The sequence below is a fragment of the Arvicola amphibius genome, chromosome 4 (assembly GCF_903992535.2).
Source record: "Arvicola amphibius chromosome 4, mArvAmp1.2, whole genome shotgun sequence".
Taxonomy (NCBI): domain Eukaryota; kingdom Metazoa; phylum Chordata; class Mammalia; order Rodentia; family Cricetidae; genus Arvicola; species Arvicola amphibius.
In genome coordinates this window covers 71302325-71323245 of record NC_052050.1, presented here as the reverse complement: position 1 = coordinate 71323245, position 20921 = coordinate 71302325, and the positions used below count along the sequence as shown (strand labels likewise).

At 52.5% G+C, this 20921-nt stretch overlaps 1 protein-coding gene across 1 annotated transcript in view; it reads left to right on the top strand.

The window, feature by feature from the left end:
- Positions 1–2209: 2209 nt before the first annotated feature.
- The window catches only part of Flt4 (fms related receptor tyrosine kinase 4), a 45063-nt gene continuing 26351 nt past the window's right edge, over positions 2210–20921 (top strand). Inside the window, exons 1-8 of the mRNA XM_038328155.1 lie at positions 2210–2329; positions 17596–17692; positions 18193–18437; positions 18677–18789; positions 18881–19043; positions 19234–19373; positions 19644–19812; positions 20095–20212. Coding sequence (XP_038184083.1) covers positions 17616–17692; positions 18193–18437; positions 18677–18789; positions 18881–19043; positions 19234–19373; positions 19644–19812; positions 20095–20212 — 1025 coding nt within the window. The 5' untranslated portion in view covers positions 2210–2329; positions 17596–17615. The remainder of the gene's footprint in view (positions 2330–17595; positions 17693–18192; positions 18438–18676; positions 18790–18880; positions 19044–19233; positions 19374–19643; positions 19813–20094; positions 20213–20921) is intronic.

Here is a 20921-nt window from a genome sequence, read left to right as displayed (position 1 = left end):
TATATTTCTGGATGTGAAGCAAAGGTTCAACCATGGTGGCTCAGTACAACACAGGACAGTGAGAGACAAAGCCCAGAGACAGCCCATTCCACACAGACGCTCTGTTTTCAGCCAAGGTAGAAATAGAAAGCAATGCAGAAAAAAAATTATCTCTTCCCAAATGGTTATAGAGAAAAAGAAGTTAAGCTTGACCCTTCTCTACTTCACAGCCACTACCTGCATCTGGGGTCTACGTGTAAAAGAAAACATGACATTTATGTCATTGACAAAGGCAGTAAATTTCTTTGTGATATTGAGACAGAAAAATACTTCTTTGAATGGGGAAAAAAATGACACTAGCCCAAAGGAAAGTGATTCAACGTGCAAGAATGCTCCGTTAAACTAATACCACCGTTGTCTCCACAGTCCTAAGACACTATTAAGTGGGTGAGCTGGAGCCGTGGCAGGCGTCAGGAGGTTGAGACAGAAAGACTGTTCGAGCCCAAGAGTTTGAGGGCAGCCTAGGCAGCAGAGCGAGAGTCTGTCTCAGAAAGAGAGACTAAGATGTTGAGTGGAAGAAGAGCATTTGTCACCTCAGTGGCCAAGTGTGGTTTTCCGGAGATGGCGTCCACAATCTCTTCTCCCACCCCACACTTCTTGCTTTGCCCTGTCAAGAGGTAGGGAGAAATGCCTTTGCTCAGGCTCTGTTCCCTCAGAACCACTTCACACTCTCTTTGGAGAAGCCACTGCTCTGTATGAGACTGTCATACAGGAAAGGCCATGGCTGAGTGTACCAGCTAACAGGTTCGCTGAACTGCCAGCCAACCCTGAGCCTCCCCAACCAGTACCTTCAGATTGCTGACAACCCAATCAAGAGTTACAAAAGCCCCTTTTCAAGGCTTCTGGCTTATCCAAACAGGAATGAAATAAAAGTTTGCCATTTCGAAGCTGGGTGTGGTGATACATGCCTTGCTTTCAATCCCACCACTCAGGATCTCTGAGTTTAAGGCTAGCCTGGTCTACAAAGCTAATTCTAGGGCTAACACGAAGATTGTCTCCAAAATCAAAACAAAAGCAAAAAAAACCAAGAAGTTGCTACTTCATGCCTCACAGTTTGAGGTAAATTGTTACAACTGCCATAGCAAACACATCTGATCAAGGACTCACCAAATTTTATTTTAAAAAAAAACAAACACAAACTCCCTACAGATCGATAAGGAAAACTACAGGAGCTAAGCAAAAGATTTGAAAACCCAATGGCCAGTTTTAAAAGTATGTTCAGCCTCATGGGTAGTTAGGGAAAAGCCAATTAATACCATAATGGAATTCCAGAACAAGCTAAATAGAATGAAAAACTCGTCAGTGCTGTCTGCCCACGTTGAAGACTTATATGCGTAGCAATTCCTATTCAGCAGAAAACAACTGCTTGTGCTTGAGAGTGGGAGATTTTATAACGGTCATCATCATCAGTCTGACCTTGATTTTTGGCAAGGAGGCGTGGGAACAATGTGAACAGATTAAATAAAAACAGGAGAAGTTGGGATCGTCATTGTCATTTGGATTTATTTTGAAATAGGAAATTCTAGCAAAGGAGCCACAAAGAGAGGAAGTCTGTGCGAGAAAGTTTGCCAAAACAGAAAGTGAGGTGTACACTGATAAAAAGGACTTACGAATGAGCTCAGAGCAAAAGCATTGGGTGGGGAAGCTAAAGCGAAAGTCAGTCCTCCAGGGTCGGAGGGCGTGGGGAGGCAGTTACCCTAAGGTACCCGGGCTCCATTCACGCTATAGAAAAGAATGAGAGACTTCTGGCAGGGTGCTCTCTAAACTTAACATACAGCTGCTGTTTTCATCACCTTATATTCGTTTGCCACTTTTGCCCGTTGATAGAAAGAAAATGCAGTAAAACACCACTGCCCGGTTTTGTTCGCTGCCGGCGCCACAGCGCACAGAGAACAGTGCAGTCACCTGCGCGCCTCGCCCTCCCGTAGGGCCCCTCGGAGGGGAGCTTGGTGGCGGCTACTTTGGAACTATCTTGGCTCAGGCTGCGCAAGCGGCTCTCTCTTTAACCGGGGCCCTGATTTTGCCGGGACGGACTGGAAGGGACGGAGAGGGGTTAGGGGCGGGGCGGGTGAGGCTACCGTGGCCTCCTCCCCCCCCCCCAGCCCGCCCCGGGCCGCCTCATCCCCGCCCCCGGATCGCTGCCTCCGTCCTCGCCCCGTCGCGCCTCGGCGCGCGCTCTCACTCCCGCCCGAGCTGCGGCCGCGAAGGTCCCACCCGCGCCCAGGGGCCGGAGATGCAGCCGGGCGCCGCACTGAGCCTGCGCCTTGGCTCTGCCTCGGACTCCTCCACGGTGAGCACCCTGGCCACAACCCAAGCCCCGGCCTCGTTTAACCGCCGGGGGGCCGCCGCGCTCCAGGGGCCAGTGGTGAAACCGCACCGAACGGGGCGGGAGGAGGGACGGACAGCTTGGGAGCCTGGGTGGTGCGGGACGCTCGCTGAGCCTGGAAGCCAGGAGGAAATCCTGAGGGCAGGGATCCGGGACCGCGGGGAGCAGGAAAGAAAGACTGCAGCCGGTCACCGACAGGGTGGCAGGGCTTGACCAAATCCCAGTCTTAGATCTACGGTCCGGGGTTGAACTGCATCCTTAGGTGGCTCCTTCGGGGTCCTACTCGCTCCCCAGGGAGCTCCCAGGCTCCCCACCGCCTCTGGGTCCCGATCCTCTAGCGTGAATCATTCCCCATCGAATCCCCGCCCGACCCCGCACTTGGTGTCGCACTTCCCGACGCCTTGCGTCTGCTTCTGGAGGTCGGTCCCCCGAGGTCCCCCAGAGGGCGCTCCCGACGGGCGTCTACCTTCTCCCGGGCGAGATTGAGGACTCGGGACACCCTACCCCCGCACCCAACTCCAAGCACCCGACACTAGCGCCATCCTGGGTGATCCGAGGTGCAAGTTGAAACCTAAGGCGAATTCTTGAGTCCGCAACTCCGGACCGATCCAAGTCACGGTGAAAGGCCTGGGCTCCTGGGATTTGAGGGGATCTCCGGGTCAGAAAGGAAAGGAGATTTGAACCTTGAACCGTGAAGCAGAAGCTGCAAAGTGGGAGACTTGGGGGCAGGTTCAAGTTTGCGCTGAGAGCTTGACTCTGCGGTGCTGAAGAGTGGCAGAGTGGTTGCGAGGAGGGGCCAGGAAGGAAGCGCTGGGGATAAGGCATGAGATGAGGGGGCATCCGCCCAGGATCCTCTGTCCCTGGAAATCCAGGTGGCTGGATCATCATAGAGCGCCTGACGCTTGATAGAGGAGTGCTGAGAGGAGAGAGAAAACCTGTGTGTTTGTATACTATAGAAATTGACTTTGCATGTTTTCGTCGTACCCCCACAAGTGTGAGATCTCTTATATGTGGGGGAAACGTGTAACCTCCCAAGGTTCTCAGGCGTGGGGCAGGATGGGAACTAACCAATGCCAGTTTTGCTCGCGAGCCTTCCTCTCAGCTCCCACTCTGTCCCGTCGGAGAGGCAAGCCGAAGGAGATGTGGGTGAACCTGTGTATAGAACGATGCAGGACTGCTGCCCCTTTGGCTGTTTCTTGCTCCCCTGCACCCAACCCTGAACCAGGCTTTTCACCTATGTTCAGGGATGTGTTTTGTGAAGTGACTGAGTGTGTGGGAGAGGTAAATGGGGCTCCTGGCTGGGCAACATGGGTGAGGAATGAGACTTCCCTGTGCCCGGGAGACCTCCCACATTTAGCCAGTAAGGTATCTGAGGTCTCTAGGAGGTTAGGTTGCAGGAATGTAAGCTGTGCAAATTCTTCCCTCCCCACTGCTGGAATCCTGGAGTAAGAGATCTGAAAAGAGAGGGGGTGTCTTGACAGACAGGTACTTTGTAAGGATTTGAGGAACCGGTTGAGGGCCAGTAGGAATTGGGGAGGTGGGGATGAAGTAAGCACCCATGACTCTGACCACGTGGGCTGTGAAAGGAAGGAGAATGGCTCAATAGGATGTCCTAGAATGGGATGGGAGTGTAGGGAGGGGGGGCTGCCAGTGGAAACAGAGATCAAGCTTCCCTCAGCCCTGTGCCTAGTTCCACGCTTCTGCTGGGTCGGAGAGGACACAGGAGCTCCCAGCCTGGTGGAGGATGCTACTGCAGGAACATGAACCCCCAAGTGCAGAGAACGGGGTATACAGCTCAGTGGTAGAGAATAGAAAGAAAACCCCCTAATAACAGGCAAGCCAGAGTGGGAGACCCGTGTGAGGCCTGAGAACCCTACAATGAAGTCCTTGAAGGCAGGAGACTTGTGCTTTTGTCTTGGCTGTGCCTTGAAATCCTCAAGCTGTAGCCTGAGCCTCCTTCCCACCCAGCACTAATGTTTCTTCATGCTTTGCGGTCAAGACAGGTAGACACAGAGGGGCTTCTTGGGCCTGGGCTGACTTGGATGCTTAGTGTCCTGATCCAGTCCTTAAGTCCAGATCCCAGCAGCGTCCCTGTAGAAAGAGCAAGTGGCAGCTTCAAGAAACTTCATCTCAGGACTAAGCCTAGAAAGAAGCTAGGTAGGAACCAGGAGACTTCTGGCATCTGCTCTGGCTTCACCTAAGGATGCTCTTGATTCATGGTCGTTATCGAACATGGCTGCCTATCTCTGATATCCCTGCTCTTAGGGGTGGCCCAGGTCCAGGATAGTGAGGTCTGAAGTGTCCCGTGCCTTCTGGGCCTAGCTCAGAGCTCTGGCAGGCTGAGATACAAGTGTCTCTCAGAACCAGTGTAACAAAAGGACCCCGTCCCTCATGAGAGCCAGGTCTGAGATGGCATTGTGGAACAGTCTGACAACTCCGCAGAGTCTCAGGGAAGATGTACTGTAGCCCTGCACACCACAGACAGACATCACCTGCCCAGCATGGCAGGAAGGACAAGGGCATGACCCCATCCTGCAGGGGTTTTCCAGAGTGCCAGATTGGTAGGAACTTTTATGTGGCAGTGGGTATACTCGTCGTGTGGGGCTGAAAGTGCTCAGAGAGACCCAGCTGTCACCTGTGGACTGCCAAGAAGGCAATGTTCACGTCCATCTAGGGCAGTGGTGCTCAACCATTCCTAATGCTGTGGCCGTTTTCATACAGTTCCCATGTTGTGGTGACCCCCACCATAAAATTATCTTGTTGCTACTTCATAATGGTAATTTTGCTATTTGTTTTGAATCGTATGTAATATCTGATATGCAGATGTCTTAGCACCCTGTGAAAGAGTCATTGTGGGGGTCGTGACCTACATGTTTGAGCAGGACTTTATCTAAGGGCTTCTAGGGGGGATCTGCAGAGTACCCAGAAAGGGAATTCTGGGCTGAGTGAGGAGCCTCTCAAATGAGGCCCAGAGATAGGAATGCCCAGTTGAAGACAAGCGGACATAAGCTGGAGGCTCGCCAGAGCTTGGGTGGCTAGACAGGGAGTGGCAGAAGAGATGGCAGGAGCCAGTAGCCACAGGGGTGTACTGTCCAGGGGAGCCAGGGACCTACAAGTAAAATGCACATTAGTAAGTGGGAAGGAGGGGAGGTGATGTCCAGGATGTCTGGCTTGAGCAAACAGGTGATTAGTAAGGTCATCCGTCTGAGTGAGGAAGAGGCCTGGAGAAACATGGTCTCCAGATGGAGGCATCCAGATGGACTTTCTGGAAGATGCCAGTTCACGCATCCAGGTCAGATAAGGGAAGGAAAGTTGGAGAACCGGAGTTCAACTCTAGGGAGGAAAGAAAGAAAAGTCCTCTGTGTCTAGCAGTCGGGGTTTTCCTGTACCGGTTAGGTGTCTCTCCACCACGTCTGACTTGCACCCCTACAGCTTCTGGGAAGCTTCATGGAGAAATGTGTCCAAAGACAATCCTGCACTCCATCGGGACATCTCTGATAGAGGAAGCAGCCTGGCGATGTCCCCTCCAGAGGCCAGGGGATTGCTGAGTTTTGGTCCTTTTCAGACACGGGCTTCCTCTGGGATCTCAGTTTTCACCGGTCAACTGCGGGGACACGTCTGGGAGCAGGAAGGTGCAGGCACTATGCTGGAGGCCAGCCTCAGAGGCGCGGGCTCCTGCCCTGCCTTGCAGGTGCGGTGCCAGTATGCAGTCACAGACCCTCTGACCCTTGCTCCTCCTCAGCTCAGCTGCCCACCCCTGTCCCTAATGGCCAGGCCTAGGTAGGCGTCAGGCTCCTGGTTGGCAAGTGGGGGACCCCCCGGCCACGTGGCCGGCAAGGTCAGCAGAAGGGGTTTCATGGGAAGAAGACTTGTCCGAGCCACAAGAGAGGACAGCCTGCCTGCATTTCCCTCTTCCTGAGGCAGGAGCTGGTGGCCCCGATTTAGCTGCGCTGAGGGGCCACCTCTGAGCCAGCTGGATTGTGTGATAAAGTGACTTGTCTTGCCAGCCACTAAGGAGAGACCTGGCCCCAGGGTGTCCAGGGCAACTGACTGGCACACCAGCTGGCAACACCATAGCCACCCAGTGCCCAGAGCTCAGCAAGGTGCTAGAGTTCCCTCCATCTTCGTCTGCACCCCATAGAATATAGAGACAAGCCTATACTCCCAACCTCATCCCTGACTCTTGAGTTCCAGCACCTTCCAGATATTGCCATGGTGCTTCCTCAAGGGCCATCTTTGGAGCACAGATCTGAATCTCCCAGAAGCCCCCAAACATAAGCACCAGCTTCTGCTAGTGGAGCAGATCTTTCCTTCTGGATTCCAAGGGCACCCTGACCTAAGAGGCACCCACCTAGTCCCACAGGTCCCAGCTTGCCGCCCACTTAGTCCACTATGCACCCAGCTTGCCACCCAACAGTGCTCAGGCACCAACAGCTAAGACTAATCCGATTGCAATCCCTAACCAATACTGACCCTTTCCTGCTCTACTCGGCCTCCTGGAGAGCTTGCTGGAAGCTCCAGGAAGGAAGTTAGTTCCACTGCAGGGGTCCACCAAGGGGAATGGGCTCACTCCATTCTCTGGTGTGCCCAGGAGCAACAGATTACAGATTCCAGCAGTCGGGCCTTAGAAAAGAGGCTGGAACGTACCAGCTATTCCAAAATCTCCTCTCATAGCTTCTCCCAAATGATGGTTCATCTGTATTTTAAGCCACATGCCAAGTATACATGAGTGTGCCCAAACTCTCTCTCTCTCTCTCTCTCTCTCTCTCTCCCTCCCTCCCTCCCTCCCTCCCTCCCTCTCTCTCTCTCTCCTCCTCTTTCCTCTCTCTCTCTCTCTCTCTCTCCTCTCACACACACACACACAGGGTCTAGGAGTAAGCTATGCATATCACCTCGGCATAAAATGATTCATCAAATCACTTCACATAAAAGTGTATGGAGAATTTACCCTTGTGGTGTAGGCATCATTGTTCCCATTTTGTAAATCTGGAAATCAAAGCCAGGATGGTGAAATGGCTCACTAAATGCCACTAGATGCCAGGAGTGAACTGGTTACAAGAAAGTGACAGGTGTCTGGTCCCAGATGACATGGAGACCCAAGAGAGGACATGTAGGACAGCATTGGAGAGAGCGCAGGTGGACTCCTAAGGGTCTGACCCCTCAGACTTGTCACGTTTTGTCCCCACCCTGCCCCCAAACGGTGCTGGGCATTCTATTTCCCGTAGGTCTAGCTCTGGCCTGAGGGGCACACTTCAGCAACATGGCACCTCCACTTTACCAGGTTTCACCTCCCTCCCCCCTATGCATGTACACATATAATATATAGTGTCCCCCAAAGCCAGCCACGGGTTAATCACCCAGGAAACACGGTGACGGCTGCCACAGTAAAGATAAGGGAAAAACCCCAGTCTTGATCCAGGGAATTGTCACGTGTGAGAAACCAACATTCCACGAAGCCTATAACATTGTGGGAGGCTTCTGAAGGGAGTCCTGGTGGGGTCGGGGGATATTGGGCTAATACACAGGAGTAAGGAAGAGATGTCACACAAAGATGATACAGAGAAAGACAGCATCTCCAGGACTGGGGAGGGGACAGTGTGTGATGACCAGAAGTCAAGAGCATCCATATTGTACCCAAGCAGGAGGACAGGCAACAAGACACAATTTCATCGGGAAAGGGGGTTGTGTTCTAGAAAGATCCTCTGGCCACTGGGCAAATGAGAATATGCTGGTCCAGGACTGATACCCTAAGCCAGTTCGAACAACCTACTAGACAGGAGGATGGATGGAGGAGTCAGCCCCACAAGGCATCTGATCTCTTAGTGCAAAATTCAAATGCCGGCATGATAAGGAGAGGAAGGATCTGGACCTGGCGTTCCTGTCACGTTATCTTTGATGTCCTCTTTCTGGGCCACAAGCTCCTACTTAGTCTACAGAGCCTGCCTTCAGCTCTGAGAACGGCGTGGTATTGGAGACTCGTTAGCTGTGGGAAAATGGGTGGGAGGATACCGACAATTGGTGGAATGACCACCATCAGACCGCCAGCCTAAGCAGAGGATGCCGCAGCTAATAGCGGAGAATAGCTGGTACTCTTTCATAAAACTGCAGAAGAGCAAGTAATACCTGACATCTGTGGAAAGTTGGCATAATCCTGTCCCCAAAGGCAATTCTGTACTAGCTGTGAAATTTCAGGCAAGTGCCTCAGTTTCCCCTCTGTACCCATGGTATTGACCATACCTAACTGGCACGGGGAGCGTATAACTGGGAATAGGGAGTGTGATCAGTGTGTTGCCCGCGCTGGTGCATGAAAAGTGCTAAATACGCATTTGCTTTTATTGTTGTGACAGGATGTATTGGTATAAGCAGAATTTGGGTGGGTCAGCGCGTGTGAACGTTTTTTTTATTGCTGCTGCGTGAAGCCGCTGCTTCTCTACATCCTTGCCAACCCCAGGAAGTGCGTGCTCTTCGATTCTTATTCATCAGATGAGTGGGCGCTTCATGTGTTCCCAGTTCCTGTGTGTTCTGCTGATGTTTAGACGTGGCCTGGGGTCTTAAGGACGAGGGTCCCACAAGGACAGAAAATGCAGGAGAGCTGTTGGGAGGAGGGTCTGGGGAGCACAAAACAGGGTTGAAGACCCAAGGTATGCCATTGTAAGCAGGGGTACTGTAAGTAAGTAATAAACAAGTATGTATCCAATAAGCAGGGCGGGAGCCTGGCCTTTTTATATGTCATCATTCGCCCAACATCATTCTCTCTCTCTCTCTATCCTTCTCTCTCTCTCTCTCTCTCTCTCTCTCTCTCTCTCTCTCTCTTTCTCTCTCTCTCTCTGTCTCTCTCTCTGTCTCTGTCTCTCTCTCTGTCTCTCTGTCTCTGCCTCTCTCTCTGTCTCTCTCTCTGTCTCTCTCTGTCTCTCTGTCTCTGCCTCTCTCTCTGTCTCTCTCTCTCTCTCTCTCTCTCTCTCTCTCTCTCTCTCTCGCTCTCTCTTTCTCTCATCTACCTGGTTTTTAGTTACCAAGTAGGTCAGTAACTTCCTATTAGGTCAACAAGCTGCAGATGAGCTCTCAAAAACACCCTCCCTGGCCCCCATCAAACAAGACTGCCCCAAGCCTCCTCCCTGCCTGTTCCGACCCAACACAGAATGATTGTCAGACACAGAAGCCATAAGCCAAGCACTCAGCAGGAAGATGGTAGCAATGAGTCAGTCACTATTTATTCTAAACTTGTAGTGGTTTCTGGGTATGTCTTGTGGTATTTGTGGTCTATCACTCACGGTAATCTTAGGAGGAATTCACATCTCACCGGGGGACAATATGGAGCTTAGAGAGAGGAACTGAAATCTGGTCCAGGCCGTTGTGATGACGAACCAGTCAGCTCCAAGCATACCCAGGGCAGTACCCTCTAGCCCTGGAAACTCCGGCCCTATAGGTGGGAAACGGGAGCCTGATGGCCACTTGGCCCTTGAGTTCAGAAGGCAAGGGGTGTCATCCAGCTCAGGAGGACTCCAGAATAGAACACTCCTTGCCATCTCCCTGCCAGTTGTCTGCCGTGCCAGGGGGAGCACAGGGGCAGCCCTGAGAATAATGCCGTAGAACCTGAGCTCCACCCGGCCAGCTATGCCCCATTATATCCCACCACAGCTTGTCTGTAGGCGACAGCCTGGCCATCTCTGTCCTCTGGGCGTAGCCACGTAAGAGAGTACATGTCGCTCGCTCTTGACACGACAAGCCTGTTTTCCGAGTCAGCTCAGGGGCAGAGACCCCGCTATCATTCCATGACCATCATACTGAACTTAAGGACCTAGATGCGAGCTGCTAACATTCTGCCTCTTGGCACCCTCACCTGACGCAAACCCTCCTGGAGATTCGGGTCAGGGCTGGGTTGCAGGCGTGACTCTAAGGTTCACTACCTGACAGGGAGGCTGCACCAGGCCTCAGAGCTGCAGTAAGGATTCCCCAGGTGTAGACAAGGAGTCAGAAGACATTGCCCCAAGCCAGGCCAACTTGATGTGCTCAGCCAGAATGTTGAAACATTCAGCCTTCAGGAAATAAGGCCCGCCTGAAGACATCCATACTCCAGATGGTCTATGGAACCAGGGACAGGGCCCTGAAGCAACATTGTCCCTCTGTGCTTAGAAATAGGCTAGAGGCCAAGGAGGCTGCTGGGCACCGAGGAGTCAGGCCAGTGCTTCAGAGTGACAAGAGAAAAAGGACAGAGAGGGTGTTAGGATGAGGGTGAGGAGGAGGTCGAAGGTGTGCCCGTTGGTACCCTCACTCCATCATGCCAACTTCCTTGGCTGTATCCCAGGACCCGTGCAGCAGCTCCCAAAAACCCCTCGCAACCTGCCCCTGCAAAGAAAACCAACAGTTTTCACCTTCTGGAGTCCCAGCATATCTCCTGGGCACATTCATCAAGTAGATGTCTGTCCCCTCCCTTGGCTCCAAACTTCTTTGTCTCATAACCCTTTCTCCATGCATCCTCAGCATCCCCTCTCTGGGCCCACCTGGGCAGGACTCGGGGACACACCCAACCCAGGGACAGCCACAGCAAAGGAAGAATCCTCACTAGGTCTCAGCGGTTCTTGTGTTTGGTCGAGCTCCGCCTGACCCTCTGGGAAGGTGCTTTTGAAAATGTGTCTTGGCTGGGGGTGGAGGTAGAGGCTGTAATCACAGCATCTGGGAGGCTGAGGCAAGAAGAGAGAGAGTTTAAGACAAGTCTTGGCTACATGAAACCCTGACAGAAAAGGAAAGAAGGAGGAAATGGTTGGTGGTTTAAAGGGATTTGCTGGCCATAAACTGGACCATGAAACTAAAGAAATAGATGAACAGGAAGCAGAAAAAAAAGAATAAGGGGAAAGCTGGCTGCTCAGGACTACATGACTTCCTGCGTGGGCTTTCCTATGAGGGGGTCTCTAAGGCTTTCCGTGAGGGATTCGGAGGAAGAGAAAGCTCTAGTTTCTGCCCAGAGGATCTTTGCCCCATGCTCCGAAACAGGGATGGACCTATGCTTAGCTAGATCTGGACTACCCTAAAACTGCTACCTGCTACCTCAGATTCCTCACCACTGACTGGATTCAGGATCCTCCCCTCCCTTTAAGGCTGCTGTGAGTACTAACTGAGATGTCAATCGCCAGGCCAGCTGCCCGTTTGCCTGGCCGGCGCCCAGCACTTATCTGCCAGAAGATTTCCGTAGCACCTGTTTAACCCTCAGCTAGATGCTAGCTTTGCCTTGGGACCGGCTGCACCACGGTCTCTTGCGCCTGACGCCAGGGTCTCTGTGACCCGAGGCTGGATGGTGCCCCCAGGACTGCTGACAGCACAGGGAAGTGGAGGTGTGCACTCTGGCCTTCCTGACCCCTGCTTGGCATCTGCCTCTACTGCCCTGCTGCAGCCTTGGGGGCCAGGGACCTGCTGGCCCTGGGAGGAAGAAGTCAGTTCCCGAGTCAGGAACAGGAAGGCAGGGGGAGCGCAGCAGAGACCAGGATGACAGTACTTCCTGCTGCGGGAAAGGAAGGACAGCAGAGACAGTCAACAGCCAAGCAGGAAGGATGCACCCTTTTCAGGGTTGCATGTGGGGGTTGGGCAGTCACAGAGCCTCTGGACACAGCAGCCTTCAGACCCATTACTGAGTAATCTGATGTTCTCCTGCCCATTCAAAACTGGAAGCACCAAGGTCCTACATAGTTCCAGCCCAAAGAAATAACGCTGAGCTCTGTTTAGCCCATCTTCCATACAGCCACCCACCCACCCATCTATACATCCATCAACAGACCCATCTATTCACTCTGCCAACTATGCCTTTCAATCCATCTACCAAGCCATCTATCCATCCATCCGACCATCCTCCCATCCATCGGTTCACACTCCTCATCTATTACCACAACAAACTGTGTCCTTCCATCTCTGTATCATCCGCCCAATTATCCACTCATCCTCACTTTTCCCTGTCTGTCTGTCTGTCTGTCTGTTCATCCATCTGTTCCGCTATTCACCCATCCTTCCGTCCACCCATCCACTTAAGTCATTCAGCGAGTCTTTATCTTGCCTGGTGCTGAACTAGGCATGGGGAGGGGTAGAAGAGAGAATTATCTTGTTCCTTACCCATTGAAGCTTATTTCAAATGGAGGGCAATGGAAAGCATGGCGCGGCAGGGGGAGGAGGGGGATGATTGCATAAGCAAGCACAAGGCTGAAGAGCTTGAAGCAGGAACTTGGGTTTTGCAAAGGTGAGGAGATCACATCTAAGCTGTGGCCTGGAGTTAAGCAGAGCATGAAGAGAAAGCTCGTGGCCCTAAGGTAGAATGAGCATGGCATGCGGCTGCACAGTGTGGTGGTGAGGGGACGTGGACATGAGGCAGGAATAGGTCATGAGCGTGTGCAGAGGTGAGCAGGCGCTAGGCCTGTCAGGAATTCTGACTTTCCCAGAAAGGGAGTGTGAAGTCACATAAAAGATATGTAGGATATGGCTTCATTATGATACACACACACACACACACACACACACACACACACACCAGACCTATAATATGTAATTATATATTATAAAGTATATTTTATATTGCATTTAATACATGTAACTTTTTATGTGTATAAGTGTTTTGCACCACTGGACTCTGGTCCCCACAGAGTCCAGAAGGTATCAGATCCCCTGGAATTGGAGTTGCGGATGGTTGTGAGCTAACATGTGGGTGCTAAGAATCAAATCCAGTCTTCTGGAAGAATAGCCAATGCTCTTAATCAATGAGCCATCTCTTCAACCCCTCACTGTGTGTTAATAATAATAACATATTAATAACATTTGTTATTACCAACAAATACATGGAGAAAAATCATGAGAAAGACAAGAGGCCACTTTGGGGGCAAATGTAGCTGGTAGGCCCCCAGCAGGTGAGCACAGACTGAATATGTAATACATGGGACCTACCAGGCATTGTGGTATGTGAAGTAGGGGAAAGAAGGCAACCATCCACGATGATTCCCATTTGGAAACACCAAGACGCTAGAAGAAGGAGCCTTTGACTGGGGTAACAGAGTCTGAGTCTGGCCTTTAGGTGAGTGTCTGTGGGGACAATTCCAGTGTGCATCAGGATGCCTTTAGTTGAGTTGAGAGAAGTGGTCTGAGCTAAAGATAAAATTTTTTTGAAATTATCTGGACCCTGAGAAGAGAGAGCACAAGGCAGGGAGAGTAAAAGAAGGCAATGGTGGGCAGAGGAGACTAAAGAAGGAGGGAAGAGAACGAGGTCAGGGGAACCGGCGAGTGTCCCGAATCACTTCTGAATCTGAGGCATGGGAATAGCCATTTACTGGGACTTCACCCAGAAGTGTACAAGCGGGTGTGAAAGAGAACTTTGGCCACAAAGAAGAATATAAAAAAAAAAAAAAAAACAATAGCCAGATGCAGTGGAGAATTGCTTCGCTGTGTTTCTTGTATGAAGCTGGGAGGTGTTTCCATGGAGAAAGACTAGCAATCAGAAGAGAATGGAATTATCTGTGAGACTCGGATATATTAGGGCACACAAATGTGGTTTGATAGCCATAATTTCAGAAGTCCTTCCTTGAGGGGGGTGTGGGCTTCAGATGAAGGACAGCAAAGCATTCCATCTGATATCGTCTTGTGTGTGAGTGCTGACAGTTGAGAAAGAAGGAACATTCTGGACATGTTAACCTGCTCAGCCTGCAGGAAGAAAAATCAATGGGACATGGTCGGTGCGAGGGGCTTCACTAAGCAGGGTTGAGTTTCTCTGGAATGTGGCATCCTGGCTTGGAAGGGAGGATTATAGGCAAAAGGACAATCAGAATCCTTTGCTATGAACTAGAGCCAGGAGAGGAGATGGGGCGATAGATATTTTTGATGAAGACGAAAAATTTATCAGTGGTGGATAAGGACACCTGAGCAAGAAAGGAAGGAGGAAGGAAAACAAAAGAAACCTAGGGTAGCAGGCATTCAGGGATGGCGCAGTTTCTGGTGGTGACCGCATCCAGGGTGTGCCCCCTGGAAACCAGTGGCTGACAGGAGAGGAGGAGAGGATCTCAAAGTTGAGGGAGGGAGCGGGTGAGTCATCCTGTGGATGTTGAAGTCATGGAGAATGGCATGAGCTGGGGTGGGGAGGAGGATGGTGAGCCAGGAGCTATAGTCAGCAGAGAATGAAAGGAAGTGAGCAGGAGAGAAGCTGATGACAGCTTTAGTGGGGGAGAATATGGTGCCATCAAAAGCATGAGCCTCCAGGCTTGCTTCAGGGAGGGGAAATGGCCAAAAGGCATTCTCCATCTGGAATATGGGGTCTGGGGGGAGAACCCAGCAGAGGAAATGGTGTCCTCAGTCAGGTTTCACATAAGCAGGAGGAAACAGGATGGATAGTCTTAATTAGGATTAATTCCTACTCTGGGGGGTATGCAGTATGGATGGGGAAGAGGCTCCTTCAGGCTCTATTCTTTCCATCCATCTATCTACCCACCCTCTCCCATTCATCCGTCCATTCATTCATCCATCAATCTGTGTACTTCATCCATCTACCTGCCCACTCTCCCGTCCATCCCATTTGTTCACCTGATGGTCCATTATTCATCTTATTCTCTTTCCTTCTATTACCTACCAACCCCTCTCACATCCTTCTTCTGAATCTTTGGTGTGCATCTCCCGTTTGGAGTTCAGGAAGATGAAAGCCACAACTCAGGCTAATTGCTGTTCTAACACCAGGATCCCCCAGGAGGACAAGGCGGAAACCTGAATGATGATGACTGCTCCCTAGGGAAGGGGCTTATTGAACTAGACTAAAGAGGGATATCCCCAGAAGGGAAGGAAATGGGAATGTCCTAGACTGCAGCACAGACTAGTTGCAATGCCCTGGGCCTCTTAGGGGCTGAGGCCAGAGGGACAAGGAGCAGCCAGCAGGTCGGCTGCTCCTCTGCTGTGTCTCGGAAGCTAAGAAAAAGCAAAAGCTGGGCTTCCAGTTGCCACAGTCCTGCAGCTGGCAATTGCCAGGAGTGTGCAAGGGTGTACACTCCCAACTTCACTGGGGGTGGGGGGAAAGTCTTCTATCCCAAGTAGGGTTGAGGTAGATGGGCACTGACCACAGCAGCTCTCCTCCTATGCCACATGTCACCTTCACCCTAACCTCCATCAGGGCCATCAGGAGGGGACAGGTCTCTCACTCCCACAGGTCAAGACCCATGCCAATCACACCATCTCCTTCTGTAGCTCAGATTATAGACCACTGTCCACTCAGTCACCTACGTGTTTGCCCAGCTGTTTACCTAGTATGGCTTTATTCATTGTCCAGTGTTTAGCAGGCAAAAGAAAACTGCTTTAAAGCCTAGCTCTGCAAAGAGCCTTTTGGGATTCTTTCAAGCCCTGAAATTGAGCTCTCTTCCCAACACAGTAGATGTCTCCTCAGACTCAGACCTACCTACCATGCATAGGACAGATACCCTTTCGTTCGGAGAGCAGTCTGTAGAGTCCAGACACTTCTCGCCTCAGAAACCCAGAGAAAGCTGTGTCCCAAGGCTAGGGCTACTGGTCTGTGTATCAAGAGCTGAACACAAAGTGGGGGGATGGGGTCCTTGGCAGAAGTCACAGCAGCTGGCATGCTGTCAAGCAGCTACCTTCATAGGGCAGATCCTCGGTCCAGCTGAGGCCTGTTTCCCTGACTGTACCATAGGACTAGGTACTTGATGAGGTCCCAGGCAAGTCTAGCTGTGAGGTAACATGAATAGAAGAGGGAAAATGATTCCAAACTGTAACCAGAAGAGAGAGAGACCACTGTGTGTTAACTGGTAGCTGGGCTGTCTGCATGATGCTGATCCATCGTGTGTGGAGCATGTTTTTCTGGCACCATCCACCCTGTCAGGTGACTTGTGGTCAGCGTGTGTAGAACCATCCGCACTGGGATACTCCAGGCTCTCTCCCCGCTCCCCACTAGCTATAAGGCAGAAATCTGGGACCACAGAACCAGCTGAGAGACAAAACAGTCTGAGTTGCTGCTCCAAACCCCAATGGTCTGTAGAACTAAAAGGCGGCTAGGGGCAGGAGAGTGGTCTGTGACCACCATCCCAGGAGGATAGGGAATGGGGAGGGGTTCAGGACGCAGCCCTGGGCCTCCAGCCCCACAGTCCTCCCTTCCTGTTGTCTCAGGACGGTCCTGGCAGGATGCATCTGCCAAAGTTCCAGGGCCAGACCTCCCTCAGGCCATGCTCTCCACTGCCCCCATCAGGAATCCACCCTGTCGTGTATATGCAATTGAGAACCCGTCGGAGATGGCACAACTGTGCACACTTGTGAACACAGCTAGAGCCACACGCATCTCTCAGAGATATGCACGTCTGCTCACCCAGGCCCACAGATACAAATAGATGTGTGTACACAGAAAACCCCACTTGTACACATGTGCAAACACACATACGTGCATGTGCACATGTACATCCTACTAGGAGATGGATGATGGCACAGGACTATGTGTGTGAGCTACGGAGGTGGGAGAGCAGTGAGGCCTCACCTAATCAGCCTAGCCATGGAAGGCAGAAGCGGGGTTCTGCCAAAGCAGGTTCACTTGTGCATCTGGAGAGGAACACCATGGGAAGGCCTGAGGGTGTGGAAGAGACCTGGGCAGGCAAAACCCAGAAGAGGCTCAGAGAGGCAGAGCGGAAAGAAGCTGGTAGAGCCCAGAAACTGAAGAAAGGAATTGTCTGGAATCTGGGAGAGGGCGAGGTCATGGCAGAGCATGGATCTAGGATACATGAACCCCTCATAAGCAGTAGGTATGGAGGTGGGATTCAGGATGGAGGGGGGTCTCGGGCAAAACTGGGGAGTCTCCAACCTCCAAATATCTTCTCCAGTCTCCTGCTATCCCCATTCCATAGGAGGAGACCTGGAGGCTCCTCCTCTTCCTGCTTCCTGCTAGCAGCTCAGCTCATTTAAAAATCAAAAGTCAGGGCAGCGGTCAAAGTTAGCTGGAATTGGGCTCCATTTGTGAACAGAGACAGGGCTGTGGTGGGGACCGGTGGCCTTGACCACAGCAAGGGACAGTTTGTGGTAGAGATTGGCAGTTGTTGTGGCACCTTTGGGTTGACGCTGTAGCAAGGCTACACATGGGGAGACAAGGCTATGCTGACTGAAAGCCACTAGACTAGCCCTGCCTTGGGGAAGCATCCCAGAGGGCTTAACTGTGCCTGGACAGTGCAGGAACTGTCACGTGACCCCATGACGTAACACCGCTGTAACCTTGTCTTTCACCTCAGGCCTGGCAAACGGTTACTCCATGACCCCTCCAACCCTGAACATCACAGAGGACTCATATGTTATTGACACCGGGGACAGCCTATCCATATCCTGCAGGTACTGGCTCTTCCCTACCTGACAGTCCATGAAGGCTGCCCTAGACTGAGACAAGAGGTAGCTGACCAAAGGAACCAGAAGACCCCTACTCCCCAGAACAGAGGCTGAGTGGGAGACCTAGGATGTGGTCTCCCAGAGGCACCTACACTCACCCAACCTCCCCTAAAACCTCTTCCAGATTACCACCTACATCCAGTCCCAACTACCTCTCACTAGCTCCAGGCCTACCCCTCAGATCCCAGAGCCTCCTCACAGTACCAGCTATTTAAGAAGGCCTGTGTTACCAGCCTGTCCATTCGCAGCTCCAAGAACTAGGCAGAGAGTCAAGGGCTCAGGGAGTGGATCTGTGGAATATACCACAAGCTTGGGTTGCCCTTCTGTGGGAAGAGAAAATGATGGGCCAAAGCTCTTGCTTGACCCTTGAGGGAGGCTCCTTGGAGAGTGTGACTCTAAGCTAAAACTGGGAAGGAGAAATCCTTATTTCTACTATCCTCTGCTAGGGGGCAGCACCCCCTTGAATGGACCTGGCCAGGGGCCCAGGAGGTACTGACCACAGGTGGGAAAGACGGTGAGGAGACCCAGGTTGTGCAAGACTGTGAAGGCACAGAAGCTAGGCCCTACTGCAAGGTGCTGCTGCTGGCCCAGACTCACGCCAACAACACGGGCAGCTACCACTGCTACTACAAGTACATCAAGGCCAGAATTGAGGGCACCACAGCTGCCAGCACCTACGTGTTCGTAAGAGGTGAGGCCTGTCTGGGGCCGGGTCCCGGAGAGAGTAGCTGGTGCCTAGGCACCACCTCCAACTGCTGACACCAGGCAGGCAGGAGTGATTATGGGGTCTTGCTGTGCTCCACACAGAAGCAGGAGGCTAGAACTTCACCACCCTGGCCCATGGGGCTCCCTTATACTTCCCACACCCCCAGCCCTAGCCAGAGACATCCTGGACGGCTCCCTTACTCAACTTCTACGCCATCTCTGCAGACTTTGAACAGCCTTTCATCAACAAACCTGACACGCTCCTGGTCACCAGGAAGGACTCGATGTGGGTGCCCTGCTTGGTGTCCATTCCCGGCCTCAACATCACGCTGCGCTCGGTAACTAGTCCCTTCCCCAGCCTCACCCTATGATCCCGTCCTCCGGTGCCATCCCCGCGAAAGGCAGCTGACAGTCACTGTGTCCCTCCAGCAAAGTTCAGTGCTGCACCCCGACGGGCAAAGGGTGCTGTGGGATGACCGCCGGGGCATGCGGGTACCCACCCTGCTGCTGCGGGACGCCCTGTACCTGCAATGCGAGACCAGCTGGGGCGACCAGGACTTCCTTTCCAATCCCTTCATCGTGCATATCACAGGTAGGGGCCGCCCCCAGTTACCACACGTCTGCACCCCAAGAAGAGCAGGGCAGGCATCCTGTAACCCTGTGCCGCTAGTTCCGAGTCGCAGGGCTGTTAGCGTCAGGGATGGTCTTACCACCCACTGCTCTCCGCGCTGTGTGTGTTGTCCTATGAGAAGTGTGGGAGGTGACACTGTGTGTGTCACCAGGCAATGAGCTATATGACATCCAGCTGTTCCCCAAGAAGTCACTGGAGCTGTTGGTTGGAGAGAAGCTGGTTTTGAACTGTACGGTGTGGGCTGAGTTCAACTCGGGTGTCACCTTCGACTGGGATTATCCAGGGAAGCAGGTAAGGTCAGCAACTCTGCCAGGTACCTTCTTCCCACTGCCCTGTCCTCAGCACCACCTCTAGGACTCACTGTGCCCAGGCTACCTGTACCTGGCACATACTGGGCCCCTGTGCAGAGGAGATATAGACTCAGGAACCCAAATGTGATGGGGACCAACTCAGGGGCTAGATATCCAGAGCTACTTCTGTTTGGACAGGGGTGTGTGCCTTTGCTAGGTTGGGTCTGCCCCTGCCTGCCTGCTGATCCTGGGCTTCCCCTGGGTGTGGCAGGCAGAGCGGGGTAAGTGGGTACCTGAGCGACGTTCCCAGCAGACTCACACAGAACTCTCCAGCATCCTGACCATCCACAATGTCAGCCAGCACGACCTGGGTCCATACGTGTGTGAGGCCAACAATGGCATTCAGCGGTTCCGGGAAAGCACAGAGGTCATTGTGCACGGTATGACCTGGGAGGCTGAGGTCATTGTGCCCGGCATGGGATGGGATGGGTCCAGTATCACTGAGCCTGGAGAACAAGGGTCCTTGTGCAGTGTGGGTCAGAGGTCATGATGCACCTGAGCAGCAGGGGCCGGCCGAAAGGAAGGAAAGGCTGTGAGGGGAAGCCCTGCCCAGCTTCTACCAGCTGGACAGCAAGGCAAGCTCCAGTCTGCAGGGGGAGGCTGGGAAGCCTGGTGGATGGTAGCTCAGCCCCGAGTTTACACTCTTGCCTCCTGTTTGGCAGAGAAGCCCTTCATCAGTGTCGACTGGCTCAAAGGACCTGTCCTGGAAGCCACAGCCGGTGACGAGCTGGTGAAACTGCCTGTGAAGCTGGCAGCTTATCCCCCACCGGAGTTCCAATGGTAACAGTCCGGGCCCCCTCCCCTTACTACTGTGCCAGGCTTAACACAAGGACAATGTCCTTCCCCATCAGATCGTTAGCCCTGGATCTCAGAAGGGGATCTGTCCCTGCCCATTGGGGCCTCCATACCCTGAAACCCAGGTGGAACCCTTACTAAACAGAGCCCCGATAGGGAGTGCATATATTCAGCTAGAAGGGAGGTTAGTCCTGGAGCTGCTAAACCCCAGAATGTTTAAATGCCAGGTTCTGGTATGCGAGGTGTAATGGACAGCACAGGGTTTTATCTACCGGCTCCCTGCCTCCCCCCAGAATCTCCAAGACCCTGCCAGCTGGATTTCCACACTGCGCAAACTCAGGGTCTGCCCTGTAGTGGCTTGTTCTCTGGTCTCCCTTCCTATAAGAGTTCCTCTCTGAGGACCTTCTGACCCACAGATTTGAGATGTCACGAGACTGATAAACTGTTGTGGAGCCTGGCTCTGGGACACATGGCAGTGAGAGGCCTTCAGGAGAACCGAGAGTTAGGCTTTCCCCACAGGGTGTGCCCAGGGCACAGAGGGATCACACAGTGATGGCTACATCCTTCTAGATGCTCCCAGGAGAGTGCAGCATCTTCCTGATCCTCCGGTACACTCTGAGCTGTCGCCTTGATTCAATCATGATAGATCCTATTGCAGCCTCCGTCTACACTGTAGATAAGGAAATGGGCCAGA